This window comes from Furipterus horrens, unplaced genomic scaffold (assembly GCF_987537825.1).
Source record: "Furipterus horrens unplaced genomic scaffold, mFurHor1.1.pri manual_scaffold_10, whole genome shotgun sequence".
In the NCBI taxonomy this organism is placed as follows: Eukaryota; Metazoa; Chordata; class Mammalia; order Chiroptera; family Furipteridae; genus Furipterus; species Furipterus horrens.
In genome coordinates this window covers 11,881,139-11,900,765 of record NW_028327180.1, presented here as the reverse complement: position 1 = coordinate 11,900,765, position 19,627 = coordinate 11,881,139, and the positions used below count along the sequence as shown (strand labels likewise).

At 43.4% G+C, this 19,627-nt stretch overlaps 1 protein-coding gene across 1 annotated transcript in view; it reads left to right on the top strand.

The window, feature by feature from the left end:
- The first annotated feature begins 4,010 nt into the window (after nucleotides 1-4,010).
- The window catches only part of TBC1D9 (TBC1 domain family member 9), a 74,348-nt gene continuing 58,731 nt past the window's right edge, over nucleotides 4,011-19,627 (top strand). Inside the window, exon 1 of the mRNA XM_090289947.1 lies at nucleotides 4,011-4,451. Coding sequence (XP_090146073.1) covers nucleotides 4,322-4,451 — 130 coding nt within the window. The 5' untranslated portion in view covers nucleotides 4,011-4,321. The remainder of the gene's footprint in view (nucleotides 4,452-19,627) is intronic.

Genomic DNA, 19,627 nt, shown 5'->3' with positions numbered 1-19,627 from the left:
TCTGTTGCCACCTCTTCAGGATGGGCTGGGACTCAGGCCTAGCCAATCAGTGGATCCCCACACCCAGACCCCAGTGATAAAAATGGCCATTGAAGTGTTATGTAAATATGGACTTTTCTGGAAAAAGAAAAAAAAAGACATCATCTGTGGAGAAAGGAGGAAAAGTCGAAATGAAGACTTGGGGCCATAACAGTCTCCTAAACAGTAAGACCAACTTCTAATGCTAAGCCTTTCTTAAGTTTGGAAGAATTTCTCAACAGTCACATAAGCACCTCCTTGCTGGGCATATTCAGAGGCTCGGTGCTAAGCCTGGGGTTTTAACCTGATCTCACAGTCTTGGCGTCAGGGAACTGGCAGTGGATGGTTTTGAAATAGACAAGTGTCTCCGCACCCTTCCCTGTGGCTTAAGCTCTTTACCTTATCACTCTTTCCCACCCATGAACACTCGTCCTCTTTCACGACAGTTAATCAGAAAATGAATCTCTGCTAACATCTTGCTTCATGCTTTTTTCCTCCTGAAGAGGTTGCTGTCTTCCTTCCTTCATTACAGGAACACAGATGCATTCAACATAGCTCATCTGGCCACAGTATCTCCGACATGGACAGAGATAATGTGTTTATTGATTTTTGGTTTCCAGAGCATCTCAGAACTCAAAAGGCAGAGTGGTCCACTGAACAGAGGCAAGGTAATTTAATATCCAGATCACAGCTATGTTGAAGAATCTTTTCCCTCAAATCACACTGTTTGAAGGATGGTCCTGCCTACAGGCCTGTTCAGCCATTTAAAGCTGAAAGAATCAAACTATGGCTTCTGGATCATCAATTAGCTCAATTACTTGCAGAAGAGCCATTGCAATGACTGGCTGATCTAGTTTTTCCAGCTGGATTAACAAGTAACTCAGATCAACTGTGATGGTCTCTGTATCACATATCAAAGCTACTGCAAAGTCTTGGATCTTGGAAACAGTATTACTCTTGCCTACTTGGATGGGCCACTGCTGGAGCTACTGCCCTTGCAGGCTAGACATGGAAGGCCTGGGCATTTTTTTTTTTTTTTAATGGTCCACGTTAACATGTTACCTTCAGCCATCTCCCAAGGAAACATTAGCATTTTATTATTCTGCTGGGTGAATTCTCACTATGGAAACTAGAACTGAATTTTCTACTAGCCTGACTACTCTTGGGAGTCCTGGGCAATGGAATACTTGGTAAGATTAATGTTTTGCAGCTCTTAGCCCTTACTTCTGAGAAACCTGGGCCATGAAGGAGGGCACAGCAGTGGGAGGTGAGGGGTGTGGGCAGAAATAAAGTTCCCCAAAATCCATGGTACTTCCAGGGGTGAAGAAGTCCCTAGAGGGCAAAGCAGAGGACTTACTAGGAGAAGAGTGAGGATAGGTAGGAATACACACCACTGTGAAAGTGATAAAGCAGAAAAGATAAGAACATGATAGGCATGGGGGTGAGAACTACCCTCACAATATTTTAGGCAAATCTGCCCATTAAGTAGTAAACCCATCGATTGCTCCAAGGTGGAGCCATTAGAATTCTACGGGAGTTGATGCTTTCCATCTGGGGTAGGGATAAGTGGGAGATCTCAGCAAGACACACGCCTATGACGTCATTTGCCCTTGTCTTACCTAGGCACCTGTTCAGTGCTTTTCCTATTTAAATGGTTTGAGACAATCCTTGGGTTTAATACCAACAAGAATGAACTAAAAGCTAAAAATACTTAGTTCACTCAGAAACTGGTTGGATTCATCAGTTTCTCTCAGTGTTAGTTCTAGTTCAGGTACATTTTATTCTTTTTCTTTTTTTAAACAAAGCCACATTTTAATACATGAGCAGTTAGTAGTATGGGGACCAGCAAGCTGCCATAACGTCCTTATAATTTCTCTGATTCTTTGCAACATCCTTCTACTACAAGTTGTCACAGTACATTGTTATAATGGAAGCCCTGATTTTCCGCAGAGAATGCTCTCTAGTTCTTTCAATGAAGTAGAAAGTAGTGAAGAATTTAAAAAAAATTTTTTTTCTCCTTCCTCTTGGTGTCCAATCTTGTTTTCAAAGCAAGTTATAGTACATTTGTTTTGGTTTTTAGGATTAATTTTAGATTTAAATCTTCATAAAGGCAGAGCTTTTGTATGTTTTGTTCAGTTGTTATTCCCAGGGTCTGAAGTATAGCAGCCATTCAATAATTACACGTTGAATGACTGCATGAATGAATTACATAAGTAAGCAGCATTTTGGTACCAACAGGTAAAATGCTAATCTAATTTTACACTTCATGATTAGAGTAGAAATGTCAAGCCACAATGTTAAGCAATATAATAAGAACACTCCAAAAGACAGTATGAAGGCACTCAGTGGAGTTCAAAAATAAAACACTAATTACATAAAAGAAAAGAACATTTATGGAAGCACTTAAAAAATTGTTATATAAATGTTATTAATACAACTTTTACACATGTGATTTTGCAATCATATTGTTTATTGTTTGCAATTGATTTTGTGACTGAAGCACTACACTGTGAATGAAGGTAACAAGTGACATTTTGGAGTCTGTGTTAAGTATGTGAAATTTCCATCAATGTCTGGAGGTCTCAAATGTTTTCTAAAGAGGCAGATCTGTCCATGTGATAACGTAAAGGGAAACTTCCATTCATTGGGAACCCACGGTGTAGGACCCCAACAGGTACAGAGCCGGCCTCCTGAAAATGGCTGGATGCGCTCACTTGGACACTTGAGGGAACACAACAATCCAAATGAAAGCTGCGTAAGTAAAAAAATTGAAGTCCATCCAAGAAAGCGTCATTTGAGTGCTCTGTTCATTGGGAAAGGGAGAAGTCCCTAGGATTGCCCAACTTCCATGACAAAGCAGAGCTGGGTGAATTCCCATCACCTGGGAAGAGGCGCCCCTTTGTGCTGAGCCATCTGCCGGTCTCCTGGGTGAAAAAGGAGCTGGAAAGGTCATCAGATACTTAGGCAGATGAGCTGTGATCACCACAAGAGAATCGAAGTATGGAGGAGAAAGCAAAAAACTGTCTAGGGATAAAACTGGCCTGGTTTCTGCGGCTCTGATTTCAAGGATTAAAAAACATTTTTTAAATCCACCTATTAAAGTGTGAATAAATCCCAGAATTCTGCCAATGCCTGGTCCTCGAAGCTCCAAATGCCTGGTATAGGAACAGCTGTGGTGTGAATTAGTTGGTCTAAGCTTTTGGGCTGCTTCCAACTTCGCTATTGCTCCTGCCCTACAGGTCAAGGAAAGAAGTGATGTAATGCACTTAGCTGGGCCACTTTAATTACCAGGGAATGGAGACGGGGAGGGGTTACAGGCGGTGACAAGTTTAGCACATGACTTGCCCTGGGGATGCAGGAAACAAAAACATCGACAGCCATTGGCTGCGTACGCTTCCGACCCGGGTATCTGGCTCCAAGTCTGGAACCTTGAAACACTTATTTCCTGGGAAGAGGGGTGGCGCTAGCCTACCGAGCGTCCACCGTAAGCGCACTCTGCACACTCACACCACCCCCTATAGGGGCTGGCATCGTCCTCCCAGCTGGGATGGGCGTGGGGGCCGAGGGCTGGCCGCCCGGTCCTCTGGAGGCTCCTTCCGAGCCAGCCGCAGCGGCCAGTCGGGGCGCGCAGAGCCCACGGAGGCCCCGAGCCCAAGGAAACGGGTGCCACCCGGGCTCGCTCCAAGTGAACCGCGCTGTCGCCATTCATTCGCAGTGTCCGGAGCGTCCTTCCAGCCAGGAGCTGGGCTTCGCCGTGGGTGCGAGTGGCCCCGACGCGGAGAATTAACGCGCAGTGGGCACGAGGGCTCTGAGCTGCTCGGGACCGAAGCGGCCCGGAGCTTCGGTCGGCGCCGCGGCAGGAGCCGCGCCCCAGCCCCGCTCGGCCCGCACCGCTGGGCCGAGGCAGCTCGCGTCGTCTGCAGCCCTGCCCGCCGCCGAGCCAGAGCCCGGGACTGAGCCACACCGCCGCCTCCTCCTCCTCCTCCCGCCGCCCTGGGCCGCGGTTGGACTGCGGCCGCCAGGCCTGGGCGTCTGCGGCCGCGGGCCCGCGGGAGGCGGCGGCGCGCGGGGAGGATGCTGCTCACGGTGCCCGCGTCCTCGCCGTCTACTTCGGCTGCCCGTGGGGGCTTTGTTGTGGCCGGGGCGCCGCAGGCCACCGGCTGCTGAGGTCGCTTTCCGCCGCCGCACCTAGCAGGCGGGCGGGCGGGCGAGCGTGCGCCCGGGAGTGCGCGCCCGTGCGCGCCGGTGTGTGCAGGAGCCGACCCGCAGCCCCATTGTGCGTCCGCCCGCGGCGCCCGGGAACATGTGGGTGAACCCCGAGGAGGTGCTGCTGGCCAACGCGCTGTGGATCACCGAGAGGGCCAACCCCTACTTCATCCTGCAGCGGAGGAAGGGGCACGCAGGCGATGGAGGGGGCGGCGGCGGACTGGCGGGTAAGGACCCGCGGCCGGTCCCTGCGGGAGCGGCGGGGGGCCCGGAGCGCTGCGGCCCTGGCCTGGGGGCACCGAGACGCCGCCCGGTCCCCCGGGGCTGGGCCACCCGCCCCACTTTGGTGCTGGGAAGGCATCGGGGGTCATGATTTTCAGACAGTGCGGGAGATGCTTATTTTCCGACCGTGTCAGGCTATGCGCCCTTCCAGGACCCGGCCCATCAGAAGTCGGTGATGTTGATGCGAAGGGAGATGAGTGAGTGTGGGGTGGGTGGAGTATCAGCCCTTACGAACTAAATGCGGTACTTCCTCCTCCCCGCCTCCTCCCTTCAGAAAACAATCTCTCCTTATATATGGGCAAGAAAGGCGGAGGACAGTTCGTTTTTACTTCTTCTCTTTACTGCTAATGGCAGGATCAGGTAGCAAATGCTCTTTTGTTTGCAGGGAAGCAATCAGTAAGGAGCTGGTGTGGTCATTTCCTTTAGCAGTTACCGCGGAAGAGAATGAATAAGGAAAAAGGAATTTTTTTTTGTTGCACCGAATTAGACATAGCAAAGCAAGTTATGTGGTTGTCAAAGGAATTAGCAGTATAACTGCATTTTAACTATTTTTAACTCAATTACTTCTTCCGGAACCCTTTCACAAGGTATGATTAGTATTGTACCTGTTACTAAAACCATGCCACATATCACTCAGGATTATAAAATCAGACCCATATCCCAAGTCGTGCCATGTCAGAAAGGTCTTTCTTTATTAACTAAGTTTGCTGGGTGCTAGGTTATACATAATGTTGAACTCCTACAGTACTAGAGAGAGGACCTTTGCTCTCTGTGTTGGTTAGAATGAACAGAACTGGATTCTTTTTACCATACAATGAAAAAGTTAGCAGAAGCAGCAGGAGAGGTTCAACCCGGAAAGAAGATCCCAGAAAAGGGAAGACCCTTGACCTTTTCAGAATATGTTACCCTCCAGGAGCTTGCTTGCTAGGTAAATTGTTGCCTTTAAAGTGCCCTGAGAAGGAAACATTCCTGACATAGTATGTATTTAGTTGTGATTATAATATATAAACAAGTTTCCTCAAGATTAAAATTCAGGTGTCACATTGTATGGCATTTACTGGTTTGAAAGGTCTTGGCTGGTACATCAGATTGCCTGTAAGGAATCTGATTTTTCTGCGCTTTTTCTACCTTAAAGAGAGAAGAGAATCTGTAGAGCTGCAGACCCCATTCTGGCAATTCTGGTGAGCGGCCTAGAATCAGAACTGTCCAGTTCATTTTGTAGGAGTTGCCTAACTATATACATTAATAGGTAACTTGCAAGTCTAATACTGGAATCAGCCCAGATTGCCCTTTAAGTGTAAAACAGCAACGTGGAGCTGATAGTTTATTGTGTTAACAAAAAACATCTCCTGCGTGCGGTTAACCCTCCGACACCATGTAACGACTAAGTAATTATTTTCTAGAGCCACTTGGCAATAGCTTATGAAAATCTCAGAGAAGCAGAGCCTTCCTTTGCCAGTTAACATTTTTATTGCTTTCCTAACTGATTCTTAGAGCGCTAACCGACTGCAGGGCACTTGGAATCTCATCATTGATGACTGACTTCAGATAACGTTATCTTTTTTGAATTGAGAAATCATAGCTTTTACACTTATTGCTGGAATAATTGAAGTTATTGTCATGAGTAAAAATATTCCTGCCAACAAAGGCTATTTTCAACCCACAGAGAAAAAAATGTTTGCCCTGATAGATTGGTGCTATGGCAGATGTAGCAGGGACATTTTAGACGTCCTCGTTACTACCTATAGTCTATTCTGATTCTAATGTAAATTCATTCACGCATTTATTAACTCACTAAATCATTTTACAAATGTTTGCTGGCATTTTCTGAAGGGCCTGTGTCACAAAGTTCACAGCCTAGTGGGAGAAGACAAATGTTGATCAAATAATCATACAAATAAATTGATACACAATTGCCACTCTGCAGGGTTCCAGCAGAAAACAGAATCCAGCCTAGGTCTAGTGAAGGGAGTTTACTGGAAGAACTGCTTAGAAATACAGAGCTGAGTTTACTAGAGCCAGTGAGGGCACAGCAGTGGGGCGCTGTCACCACCTTAGGTGTCAGGAACAATGATGCCGGAGGCAGCGTGAACTGGAGCCAGGAAGGATGAGCTTGGGCCTCTGGATAAGCAGCCACCCCTAGACACACAGACCACAGCAAGAAAGGAATGAGGACATGCTGGACTTCTCGTCCACTCTCTCCAGCTTCTGCCCCTGCCTCTCATCAGTGGAACCCAGCCGGTCAGCTGGGCAGGCTGTCCTGTGACCTAGTCCCTAGGGATCAGCCTCCAAGGAGGGACCTGGGAAGTGGGGCCTAACTGAGAATGACCAGCCCTAAATCGAAGCTAGGGAACCATGATGTTGGTCACCCCAGTCAGGGGCGGGGGTGGGCATGGGGGCTAAGGAAGATTCCCTGAAAAAGTGACATTTGAGTTGACAACTGAACAAAGAAATGATCAACCTGTGAGGAGTGAAGGGAGGAGCAAATGCTGGGTATCAGTTGTTGGAGATTTTCTGGAAGGTCTCAGGACCTTTCTGTAATGTGCCTCATCTGGACCAGTGCACCGTGGTCTGCTCATTAAATGGATGACAGATGAGTAGAAAACCTGTTCAGGGTGGACTGGCCAGGAGTGCCCAATGATCCATGGGGCTTGGTAACATGCTTCTGCAAAGCTGTCAAAAGTAACGGGCCACAGTGAGGCCACTTGCCTTTTTTTAAAATTAAGTTATTCACTTCCCAGTTCCAGGCAATATACATAGGTATTGATTGGACAAAATGATGTCTTTTATCGTAGATGCATTTATTATTTAATGGAGTTTTCTATTCATACAGAAAAGTTCACAAAACAAAGATGCATAGTACAGTGATTTATCACAGTGACACCTTGAAACCAACACCAGGATAAACAATAGAGCATTGCCAATGCCCCAAAAGTCCCCTGGTGACCCTCTTCCAATCACTACTCACCCTCCCCCAAAGGTGGGAAAAAAAAAAAAAAGGCACTGATTTTTTGTTTGTTTGTTTTTGGTAAAGACTTCCTTCATGTTCTTTATAGATTTTTCAGCCAAAGAAGAAATCCCAAAACACAATATTTATGTTTTGCCTGTGCCTTTTGAGCGACCTTGTTCAGCGTTGTGTTTGTGGTATTTATGAATGGTGTTGCTTGTAGCTGTATTTCATTCATTCTTCTGTGCTGTCCAGAAAGCTATTGTACGGGTATACCTACCCCCAATCATTGCTACATAGTGTTGGTGAACCTTCGGATGATCTGATTGGGGTCACTGTGGGTGAGGTGGCTATGATCATTCTTGTATGTGTTTCTTGGTGCCTGTGGAGGCACCCAGGAGAGGAAGGCTAGCGTACAGGTTATCTGTAACATCAACTTCAGTCAATAATATCAACCTGTTTTCCAAAGTACTTGGACCACTATACTCCCATCAGCAGCATGTGGGAATTTCCCTTGCTCTAGATCCTTGCCAAGATTGTCTGTCTATGTAATTTTAGCCATTCTGGGGATTTTATAGTAATGGCACATAATGGAGTTAATTTGCTTTATCTTGACTGGTGAGGTTGAGCATTCTTCATGTGTATTGGCAATTAGAAATATTTTGTGACATGGTAGTTCAAGTCTCTTGGCCACTTTTCAGTTCAGTTGTTTGTCTTTTTCTTGCTGATTGGTAGTTATTTTTAATATACTCTGGCTATGAGTCATTGCTAATTATATTTGTGGCAGAATATTCATTCTGTTGCTTGCTTCTGCATTCTCTTTAGGAAGAACAGAGGTTCTTAATTTTAATGTCTGAATCCTTTATTGATCCCATTTCTGTTATGGTTAGTGTTTTATTGTGTCCTGTTTGGTAAGTTTTCGTACTCTGAAGTTATGAAGATATTCCATCTTATCTTTTAGAAAATTTTGAGTTTTAACCCCCAAATTAATATTTACAGTTCACTGGGAATTAATTTTTGAATATTGTGTGATATAGGGGTCAAGTTTTATTTTAAAAAAAACACACTTTTATAGACAACCAGTTGCCTCAGCATGATTTACTGATAAATCCATTCTCTTCCCGCTGCTTTGTAGGGTTATTTTGGTCATAAATCAAGAGCCCAAATGTTTGTAGATTTGTTTGGTACCCTTAGTCTATTCTTTTTGTCTGTTAGAATATGTTTTAGCACCAGTACCACACTGTAGTTTTATAATAAGAGTATACATTTTACATTCACTAGATTAAGCTTCTTCTCTTGTTTATTGTTCTTTAAGAATTTCTTGGTATTCTTTGTCTTTTACATTTACACAACATTTCAAGCCTGTTTATTAAGTTCCACCAAAACAAAGCAATAGCAGCAACAAAGACTTTTGAACTGTTAGAATTTTGATTGAGAGTAGAGTTTATAAATAAATCTGGGCAACATTGATACCTTTATTGATATTGAGACTTTTGGTCCATGAACATGGTATGTTCCTCTATTTAGATCTTAAATTTTCTTTCAATGATATTTCATATTTTTCTATATAGAGGTCTTCTTACACATCTTTTATTAGATTTATTCTTAGGTAGTTCATATTTTTTCACTCTACATTTTAACAATTTCATATTTTAATTCTTTTTTGTTGACCTATAGAAATATAGTTCTTGTTTTATTTTTATTTTTATATTGGTCTGTATCCAGAACATAGCCAACTAATGAAATGAATTCTAGTAGTTTATCTGTAGATTCTTTGGTATTTTCTACATATAAAATCATATCGCCTTGAGAACAGTGACTGTTTTATCTCTCTTGTCCTAATCTTTATAATTTATAACATTTTTCTTTGCTTATTTGCACAGGCAGATTGTACAGTGTTCAATAGTTGCGTTGATTTTACATACCCTTGTCCCTTCCCAGGTCTCAAAAGAAAGACTTCCGACATTTGTTTAGCTGTGGTGATAATTGTGGAAATATATATATATATATATATATTTTTTTTTTTCATTTTAACGGCGTTCTTATTCCTGACGTGGCAAATGATTTGAGTTATGTACAGATGCTGAATTTTTAAAAATGCTCTTTATGTCTGTTGAGGAAATTGTATGATTTTTCTTTTATTCTGTTAGTGTGGTGACTTATACTAACTGATCGTTCAAGTTTTTAGCCAAACTTGCATATATAAAATAATCAACTTGGCTGTGTTATAGCATTGTTTTTATATGTTTATTAATATCACTTGCTAAAATAATATATTTAGGAATTTTTCATTCTTATAAATGAGTGGGATTGGCTTGCAATTTTTCTTTTTCACAGTCACCCATCCCAGCTTGTCCCAAGACTTTACCTGACTTTTCAAAGAAGCCGTAAGAATGTATGCATATAATTGTGGAGGAGTTTAGATGGCTTTTGGCATCTTCTGGGTGTTCATAAGCAAGTCTCAAGAAGTAGGGAAGAGAAAATTTACCCCAAGCCTTCTGTTAGAAGTTGGAGGGACTGAGGCTGACTTCCTGTTCGAGGGCCCCTCTGCATGCTTTCTCCTCTGCTGTCATTGTGCACAGAGAGGACCTACTTAGGAAGAGGTCAGGTGCTAATTGTGGGATGGCTCCCAGGCCTGCACACAAAAGCCTGTTTTGTAGCCTTGTACAAATCAGGTAACTTGTAACTTGAGACTAGGCAGTTTGTGATGCTAACAGCTATGGTAGGCACCACCCTGAGGTCTGGGACCCCCATGCGTGCTTCTTAGCCAGCAGAGTGCAGACAGTGCCACAGGCCAATGGGAGAGCCACCAGGGCTGCCCTGCACACAGCTCCATGTTCTCCGCACCTCTCAGGGTTCTGGTCTTCTTCAGCCCTTCCCTTAGGAAGCAGACACTTGGATTCAACCCCCCACCCCTCTATTACCAAGAGATATGATTTGGGAGTTTTCTTCCTTTCTGAGCTTGATTTTTACATATGTATAAGATGGTTTAATAACCTCATAGCAATCCTTGTGAGGATTCTGGGAAATAAGTTATGTAAAATACAGGAAGAGTAGAGACCCATTCATAGGTGACGTCGCAGCGTTTTCCCCCCCTTGCTGATGATCTCACGCAGGTGTTAGGAGGCAGCTGCTCTCACCAGTTCACAGCAGTGTGTGAGCAATTCAGGAGGTCTGGGGTGTACAGGGACATGCTATTTTTTAAAGGGTGCTGTTAAAACCTGTAGTATCTATCTGATATTTAGGTAGCTTAAAAAGTTTAAGTCAAGGGACTTCCGGCCAAGGTGGAGGTATAGGTAGACACACTGCATCTCCCTCCACAACTAAGAAGGAATACAGCTACCTCAAAACAAGAGACAACCAGAAGTTCCAGAAATTCGAGCTGCATGAAAGTCCAGCAAACAAAGATATAAAGAAAAAATACTCATCCAGACAGGTAGGAGGGACGGAGCTGGGGCAGAGAGGACACGGTGTGGTGGCGGCCGCAGTGGCAGCAGCGGCAGGCCAGTAGAAAATGCAATCGTATGTTTTTAAAACTAGGGAGGGACACCTGGGGAGTGCTGCCAGCACCAGACCAGACCGCACAGCTCACAGTTCCAGTGCCGGGGAAAATCAAGCCTCATTGCTTCTGACTGTGCAAACCAGTGGGGGTTGGGGCGGAGGAAGAAACTGCCGGTCTCTCAGTAGAGTCCGCTTTTTTAAAGGGCCCCCATGGTCCTAGAACGGCCACAGACCCACCCACTCTGGGAACAGTGGACAGGGCAACAGCTAGAGAGGCGCCAGTCCCATACGGAAGTGAGAGAAGTGCCTGGAAAAGGGGTGAGTGCTGAGCAAGCGTCATTGTTCCCTCTCAGACCCCTCCCCCACACACAGCGCCACAATGTGGTGAAACAGGTCATCCTGTACTGATGAATACCTAAGGTTCTGCCCCTTACAACATAACAAGTGTGAGAGCTCTACCTAAGTCACAGAGGCGAACAAACACAGAAGCCTGTCAAGATGAGGAGACGGAGAAGTATGGCCCCAAAGAGGGAACGGATCAAGGTTCCAGTGGGAGAACTAAGTGACTAGGAGATAGCCAACCTAACAAATGAGGAGACAGCCAACCTAACAGATGTAGAGTTTAAAACACTGGTGATAAGGATGCTCACAGGCTTGACAAATATGCTTAAGTACACATAAAGGAGGAAGTGAAGGCTATGCTAAGTGAAACGAAGGAAAATCCACACAAAACCAATGGTGAAGGGAAGTAAACCAGGGTTCAAATCAATGATTTGGAACATAAGGAATTAAAAAACAGTCAACTAGTACAGAATTAGGAAACAAGAATTGAAAAAAATGAGGAGAGGCTTAGGAACCTCTGGGCCAACTTTAAACACACCAACATCCGAATCATAGGGGTACCAGAAGAAGAGGAAGAGCAAGAAATTGAAAGCTTATGTGAAAAAATAATGAAGGAAAATTTCCCAAATTTAGTGAAGGAAATAAACATACAAGTCCAGGAAGCACAGAGTCCCAAACAAGCTAGACCCAAGGAGGACCACACCAAGACACAGCATAATTAAAATGCCGAAGTTTCAAGATGAAGAGAGAATCTTAAAAGCAGCAGGAGAAAAAGAGAGTTGGCTACAAAGGGGTGCCTATAAGATTGTCAGCTGATTTCTTGAAAGAAACTTTGCAGGCAAGAAGGGACTGGCAAGAAGTATTCAATGTGATGAAAAGCAAGAACCTACAACCAAGATTACTCTACCCAGCAAAGCTATCATTTAGAATGGAAGAGTAGATGAAGTGCTTCCCAGACAAGGCAAAGCTGAAGGAGTTCATCATCACCAAGCCATTATTATATGAAATGTCAAAGGGACTTACTTAAGAAAAAGATCAAAACTATGAACATTAAAATGAGAACAAACTCACAACTATCCACAACTGAATCTAAAAAATAAAAACAAAATCCAACTAAGCAAACCAGAACAGGAACAGAATCATAGGTATGGGGATGGTTTGGAGGGTTATCGGCTGGAAGGGGCAAGTGGAGAAATGGGGAAATGGTGCAGGGATTAAGCATTATTGGTTGGTACAAAATAGACAGCGGGAAGTTAAGAATAATATAGGAAAAGGGGAAGCCAAAGAACTTATATGCATGACCCATGGACATGAACTAAGGGGAGTGGGATTGCTGGGGGGAAAGGGGGTTACTGGGCAGAGGGGAGCAAAGGGAAGAGAAATTGGGACTACTGTAACAACATAATCAAAATATACTTAAAAAAAAACTTAAGGCAAATATTCAGGCATTTTGGAGAAGGTAATTTTTGATCAGCAACTTTCTATTGTTTTTACCTGCCTACCTTCTTTCCCCCTCCTTCCTTCCCTCCCCAGAGCCACACATTTTGAAAGCGCTGCCAGTAAACACAGTACAGATGCTCCTGGCCTTACTATAGGATTTCATCCCAATTAACCCATTGGAAGTTGAAAATACCCTAAGCTGAAACTGCATTTAGTACACTTAACCTACTGAACATCGTAGTCTAGCCTACATTAAATGTGCCCAGAGCACATAATTAGCCTGCAGTTGGGCAGAATCACCTAACACAAAACCTGTTTTATAATAAAGTGTTGAAGAGCTCATGTAATATATTATGCATATTCCTTTCTCAGCATGGAAAAATCACAAGTTGAGCCATCATAAGTCAGGGGCCCTCTGTACCCTCTGTCCCTCCCTCCTTTCCCTATGCTCTCTCCTTTCTCGCTCTTCTCCCTCTCCCACCTTGCACAAACAGGACAGAGATATGTAGCTATAGACAGATGGTTAACTAGTTGATTAGGAATTTGTGATTTAGAAACATCGGTTCTAGTACAGTAGCTTCCTCTTATTGCAGTTTCTCTTTCTGCATTTTTAGTTGCTCGTGATCAACCACAGTAAAAAAAATATTAAATGGAAAATTCCAGAAATAAACAACTCACAAGTTTTAAATTGTGTACCATTCTGAGTAAGATGATGAACTCTCCAGTTACCCCACTTTATCCTGCTCGGGATGTGAGTCCCCTTGTCCAGCCTCTCCACGCTGTGTGTGCTTCCTGTCTGAAAGTCACTTAGTGGCTGTCTCAGGTACCAGGTCAACTGACTGGTATCACAGTGCTTGTGTTCAAGTCACCCTTATTTTAATTAACGACCCCAGGACATTCACATAACTTTTATCATGGCATATTGTTGTAATTGTTTTGTATTATTATTAGCTATTGTTAATCTCCTACTGTGCCTAACATATAAATTTAACTTTACCATAGGGGTGTATGTATAAGAAAACACTGAATATATAGGGTTCAGTACTGTCCATGGTTTTAGGGTTCCACTGGAAGTCTCGAACTGTCCCCTGTGGATGACGTAGGACTACTGTAGTTAAACCAGAGAGCCTCGAATAAGTCATTAACCCACTTACCCCATTTCCTTGTTTTTGTTTGTTTGTTTTCCTATCAGGTGTGTGTTCTAGAAAGCTCAGGATATGCCAGTCATTTTTTGAGGTGTTCTGAAATTGTCACTGGGCTTCTGGTTTGCTTCAAAGGGCATCTCATAGTTTTGATTTCCACATCCTTTCAGGGAGCTAGGTTTCCTCTTGGTGGGATCTATTAGGTACTCCTTCTAACTCTCCATGGGAGATCCAGATTAGAAATTTTCATTTGGGTGAGTCAACTCTTCTACCTTCTGTTTGGGTCCAAACAAAAGCTTGATGAATAACTGCCCATCAGGTGCGGCCTGTGACGTGCATCCCTGCCCTTTCAGCTCAGGTGTTCTGCCGCCTGTGACGTGCACCTGTACCTTTGAGCTCAGGTGTTCTAATTAAGGCTTGCCGGGCAAGTATTTGCTGGAGGGAAGGTCAAGTGGAACTTTGAGGACTTGAGCTCTGTTTACACTCTGAACAACAACAACAATAAGCCAACCCTGTTTACCTCATTTAGTTTTCTTAGATTGTATTTAATACTTCTTCATAAGGACAACTATTTACCGTTCAGTAGGACAAAGTAATTGTTAAAACCTTTTTGAGCCTAGGAACCAAGGTAGTCTCTAATAAAAGTAAGCAGGCCTAATAGATTTACATTTGGATCCTTTAATTAAAGCATGAAAAGAAGAAATCATTCCTTCATTTACTCTCTTACTCTATTGGCATAACATTTACAGATCTATTACTGTAATGGGTCTAACTAGGAGAGACCCTGCCGGTTACAGGCACAGCTAGGATTTGTTCTTAGCTGTGACAGAATATAGGAAGAGAAAGATACAAAGCAAGATAAAAAGAAGAGAGGAAGATGAAATTGGAATGCATCCTTTGAGAAGCTAAAGGAAACAGGCGAAGCGAACCCCAGTCTTGGGAATGCAGTCTTGGGAATGAAGGGAACAAGCAGAGCAAAGCGGCACCTTCTCCCATGTTGTGATGTCATTGTTGTGACGTCATTGTCTTTGTGCTGCATGGGTTGCAACAACATGATTCTGTATGCCAGGGAGGAAGTCCGAAAACTAATTCTACATTTTCCTAAAAAAGATTTCCAAACTTTCCTCATTTCCAGCCTTCTAGTTAAGCTGCCTTTGGGATCAAATATGGAGCCATTCAATTAAGAAGCATTGAACCTTTGGATTTAGGACCAGACAGGGAAAGGCCTGTGTGTCTGGGCTTTCCATAAAGAATGCAGATATTCATGTTTATTGTGAGGGAGGTCAATCTCCAAAAGTTTATGGCTACCAAAGGAGGAAAATGTAAATTTGATACACAATATTGATTTTTATTAATGTAATTAATAATTTTTGTGGATATAAAAATATTATTGTGCTTTTAATGGGATCATTACAACAGTTAGGCTCCCCTCAACTATTGGGTTGGTCAAAAAGTTCATTTAGTTTTTTCCATACAGTGGCTCTGGTAGTGCTTAGTTGTCTTTAACTTCATTTGAAACAATTTTGTTAGCTTGTGTTGTGACAGCTGTCATATCAGTGTGCATTAAAAAAAAAAATCTATCAAAATTGGTGAATTTTTGTGCAGCCGTTTTAATGAAGATGGAAGAAGGTGCGTATTTTCAACATATTATGCTTTATTGTTTCAAGAAAGGTACAAACACAACTGAAATGCAAAAGAAAGATTTGTGCATTGTACGGAGAAGGTGATGATTGAATGTGTCAAAGGTGGTTTGCAAAGTTTCTCGCTACTGTTGCCATTTTCGCCAAATACCTCTTTGCTGTGTCGCCGTCTTATGCACTGGAAGGTGTTCAGCAGCAGCCCCGGCCTCTTCCCACGAGAAGCCGATAGCAGGAGAGAGCTGACATGCTCAAAGTATCCAAGTCAATAAAGTTATTGGTGAAAATGAAAAATGTGTCCTTGATTTTACAGAGAAAACTAAATGGACTTCTTGACTAACCCAATATTGTTCCTTTTAGAGCTAGTAAAACGGTAGGATTTTCAGGAACTCGGGCCCCCCGACCTTCTTCAGCTCCTCAAAGTAGTTAGTGAATCAAACCCGTAGAAGAGCCAATACCCTCAAGTCTTACCTGTCTCTACTTTCCTGCCAAAGTGATTTTCAGGAATTTCTAGTTGCTTGCCAACAGGATTACTATGCACTGTAAGAAATCTGTTACCCTTTCTAGGCAATTCTGTTATTCTTCCACCTAGTTAAAAATGTTGAATTTGCTCTGTAGTGTTTTAACAACAGGAATATATCACAGTCTTTGAATAAAAACATCCATGCTTCCTTACTACTTTTATCCTGGTACCCAGATGTGGGCCCTTCACAACTACAGTTCTCATTGTGGAGAAGACCCTAGGGGTGCACGCGCGTGTGCGTCTGAGCACGTGAACGCGAGTTGGGAGGATGCGGCGCGGTTGGGAGCTGAGGGGTGGATTGAGACCATGGGGCATCTAGCCTCCGTCTCAGGCCTGATGTTGCCCCGGCTGCCCCCCCACCTCTGTAAGGTAGAGCACCCAGCTCTGACAGGTAGCTCCCCTGGTTACCCCTTGTTAATTCTCCTTCCCTAAAGGCAAATGGAGAGAAGACTGAGGCCTGACTACAGAACAATGAGCTGGCATTTCCCTTTTGCAGTCTAAAATTCAGCTATCAGCCTAATCGCTGTGCAGTTCTGATTGGAGGGCTTTGCTCATCAATACAGACCACACACTCCACCTCACCTAAACGACTCAGGTTACTCACCCTCAGGATAGGAACCGCAAGCCTCTCTTTCTTCCTGTTCTCTGTTTCACAACAGGACTAGCCCTGGCCTCTCAGATAGGGTCCTGCCTGAGTATAACCATGACCTCCAGCAAAGGCTGCCCTATTCCCTCTGACTTTAACCATTTATCTGCTGTCACCTGTTTGTTTGAGCACACTGTCCCCTTCCTCCTCACTCTCCCCCCAATTTGAATTTTCCCCTCTTCTGAACACCCCCATCTTCATGGCAAATTCCATGGGCCTTTTATAAAGACATCATGTAGTTTTGTTTTGGAAAAGATTCATAAGTTTCTGGGCTGGTTCTTTTAGTGCTCTGCTTGCCTTGAATGATTCCATTTTTAGGGTGTGTTTCACTAAGCCAACACTCCATGACAGCTTCACAACGTAAGTAACTTAAGTTGTACCCTTGATAGACATCTAATGAGTTGTGATCTTCTCCCCAATAAAACTTTGTACCAATAAGAACTTTGGCTAGCAGAGGACACTTCTTACTCTTCTTTTTTGTTTGTTTGTGGAAATTTCAGTTTGTTACAGAGACCGTACGCAATTGGATGCTGTAGCTGCACTAAACTTTGGCTTGTGTGCTTTTAAAGGCCACTTAACAGATTTCTGTTGTGTCCTGTTTCCGTTATGCTTATGATGGGGACTTCCCCTAAAAACTGGAATTACCTGGAATTATCTTCTGGAAAGCAGGCCCCTGGTAGTACAGCCTTCCCCCACTAGGTGAGTGTTCTAGGAACTCACCTGTATCAGTGGACCAGCCGGTGGTGTTGTGAGAGGCTGCATTTGGCTTCAGTGAATTTTTTTGAAACATTTGTCTATTTCATGAGTGATTTACGAACACACTTGCCTACACCATGCTGAATGTTCACCAATTTTTGACTGAAAAACGGCATGACCCCCATGCCCCACCTCCCTATTCACTGATCTCTCCCCCTAGTGACTTTTTTGTTTCCCCAGATGAAAAAAGCCCTCAAAGGGAAACATTTTTTCCGATGTGGAAGAGGTAAAACAAAAACCAGCAGAAGCACTAAAAGGTATCAAAACTGACAAGTTCAACAACCGTTTTGAGCCATGGAAAAGTCTCATAGGTGCATTGCATCAAATGGAGAGGACTTTGAAGGTGACTAACATTTAAATATATAAGAATAAGTACACAATTTTTAATAAATTCTGGGTTTTTTTTTTTTTTGGTTCCCTCTCATATAACCCACTTTTTTAAGGTTTAGATGAGCAGAAGGATTTTATTAAGTCCTAAATACTTTTTTCCTTGCTGTTCCTCACCAGCTAGATTTTTGTCTCAGAGGCTCCATAACACACAAAATGGAAAAGGGTATTTTTTAAAGGCTTAGTAAATAGGGATAATTATTTTTGAAAGGGCTTTGGAGACATCCTTCCAGTAAAGTGTAAATGTCAAAGAGAATAGATATTCTCTTTTTTTAAAATTGTTTATGGCAGATAGAAAGAGTCTGATAAAAAGAAATTCTGTATTTACCTTTCATTGTAATGTTCATTTGCCATGAAGGAGTTGAAAGGTTCTTGGGGGTTGCTATCTTAAAGGACTTAGTGGAATGGAAGGGGACCCCGCAATGTCGTCTCCTAAATATGTGACCTTGGTGCTTAACGGCCTTGAGAGGTTTCCACGTGAAAATGGGGATGGTTCCCGCTGCCCACCTCGTGTTTATTGTGAGGGTCAAATGAGATACTGAAGGTCCTTTGACAGCCAAAACCACCAGTCAGGTTTAATATGGTGTTGGGATGCTGTGTTTCCAAATGAAGTCCTCCTAAACAAAGCACCGTCCACGGACGCAGCAAAATCAGGTGGCCTGCCACGGCAGGATCAGAAGTCTAATGAGCAGCCCTCCGTACGGTGGCAGCGTGGACTGTGTCAAAATAACATGTAAATAAAACAGTATCGCCCACAAAGAGCAGAAAGACATGAGAAAAAAAGGAAGGAAAGGAAGAAAGGAAGGTCAGGAAGGATAGAGAAGGGAGGGGGAAGGAAGGAAAAAAAAATGGAAGAGAAGAGAAAGGAAATGAAGAAAAATGTGTGGTTTACTGTCTGAGCAGGTAAGCTGGCAGGCCATTCGTTTCTCAAATCTAGGTGGCACTGACTATTCCGTATTTCTCTGGAAGTAGAATAATGCGTTGTTTTTATATCGCACACACAGTTCAACAGTCCCCCGTGTCCCGAGACTTCAGGTGCCTTCAGGTTCTGTGCTCCGTGTTTCTGGCACGAAGTAGGAGGTGGAGAGAAAGCCTGCTTACCTGTGGTCCAGGTTGCTAGGTACCGTCAGGAAGAATCTGGAAATGAGTGTGTAAATGCACATTTTGTGTAAAGTTGTAGGACTCTTGGCTGAAATTAACAGGAAAAAATGAAGATCCAGGCGTTAAGGAGTATCAAACTTAGTCCCCTCCAAAACCCTGAAGGATCTAGGAATAAAACATCTCTCAGAAAGAGGTAGCTCTGGAAAGACTCTTGTTTTCCTGGGCAAGTCTGGTCCTGACACCAGCTAAACAAAAGAAGGGATTAGCACCTGGATATTTAATAACTCCTGGCATTTTAAACTCAAATAATTATTTTTCAGGGGGGATGAGGAAGGAGGGAATGGAGAGAAAAGGGATATTGCCTATATTGTAAAGGTCAAGTTTTTAAAATGTTAAACACTTAGGAATATTCTTTCTTGCACAAAGAAATATCTTTTCCCAAATGTTTTTGCAATACGTGGTCCTCTCAGTTTGTCTTCTGTTTGTCCAGCTTTGACAGAGACGAAGTTTATGGTTATGGAGATACGTTTCATTACTGTGAGCCATGACCATAGTTTATGGGAGCACCGGTGATAAATGGAAACTGACACTCAGCCCCAACATCAGAGACACTCAGGAGTGATGGGACCAGGGTAAACGGGGAGTCCATGCCCTATAGAAATAGTCGCAGGCTGTTATTTGCTCTGGCAATTGTGTTGC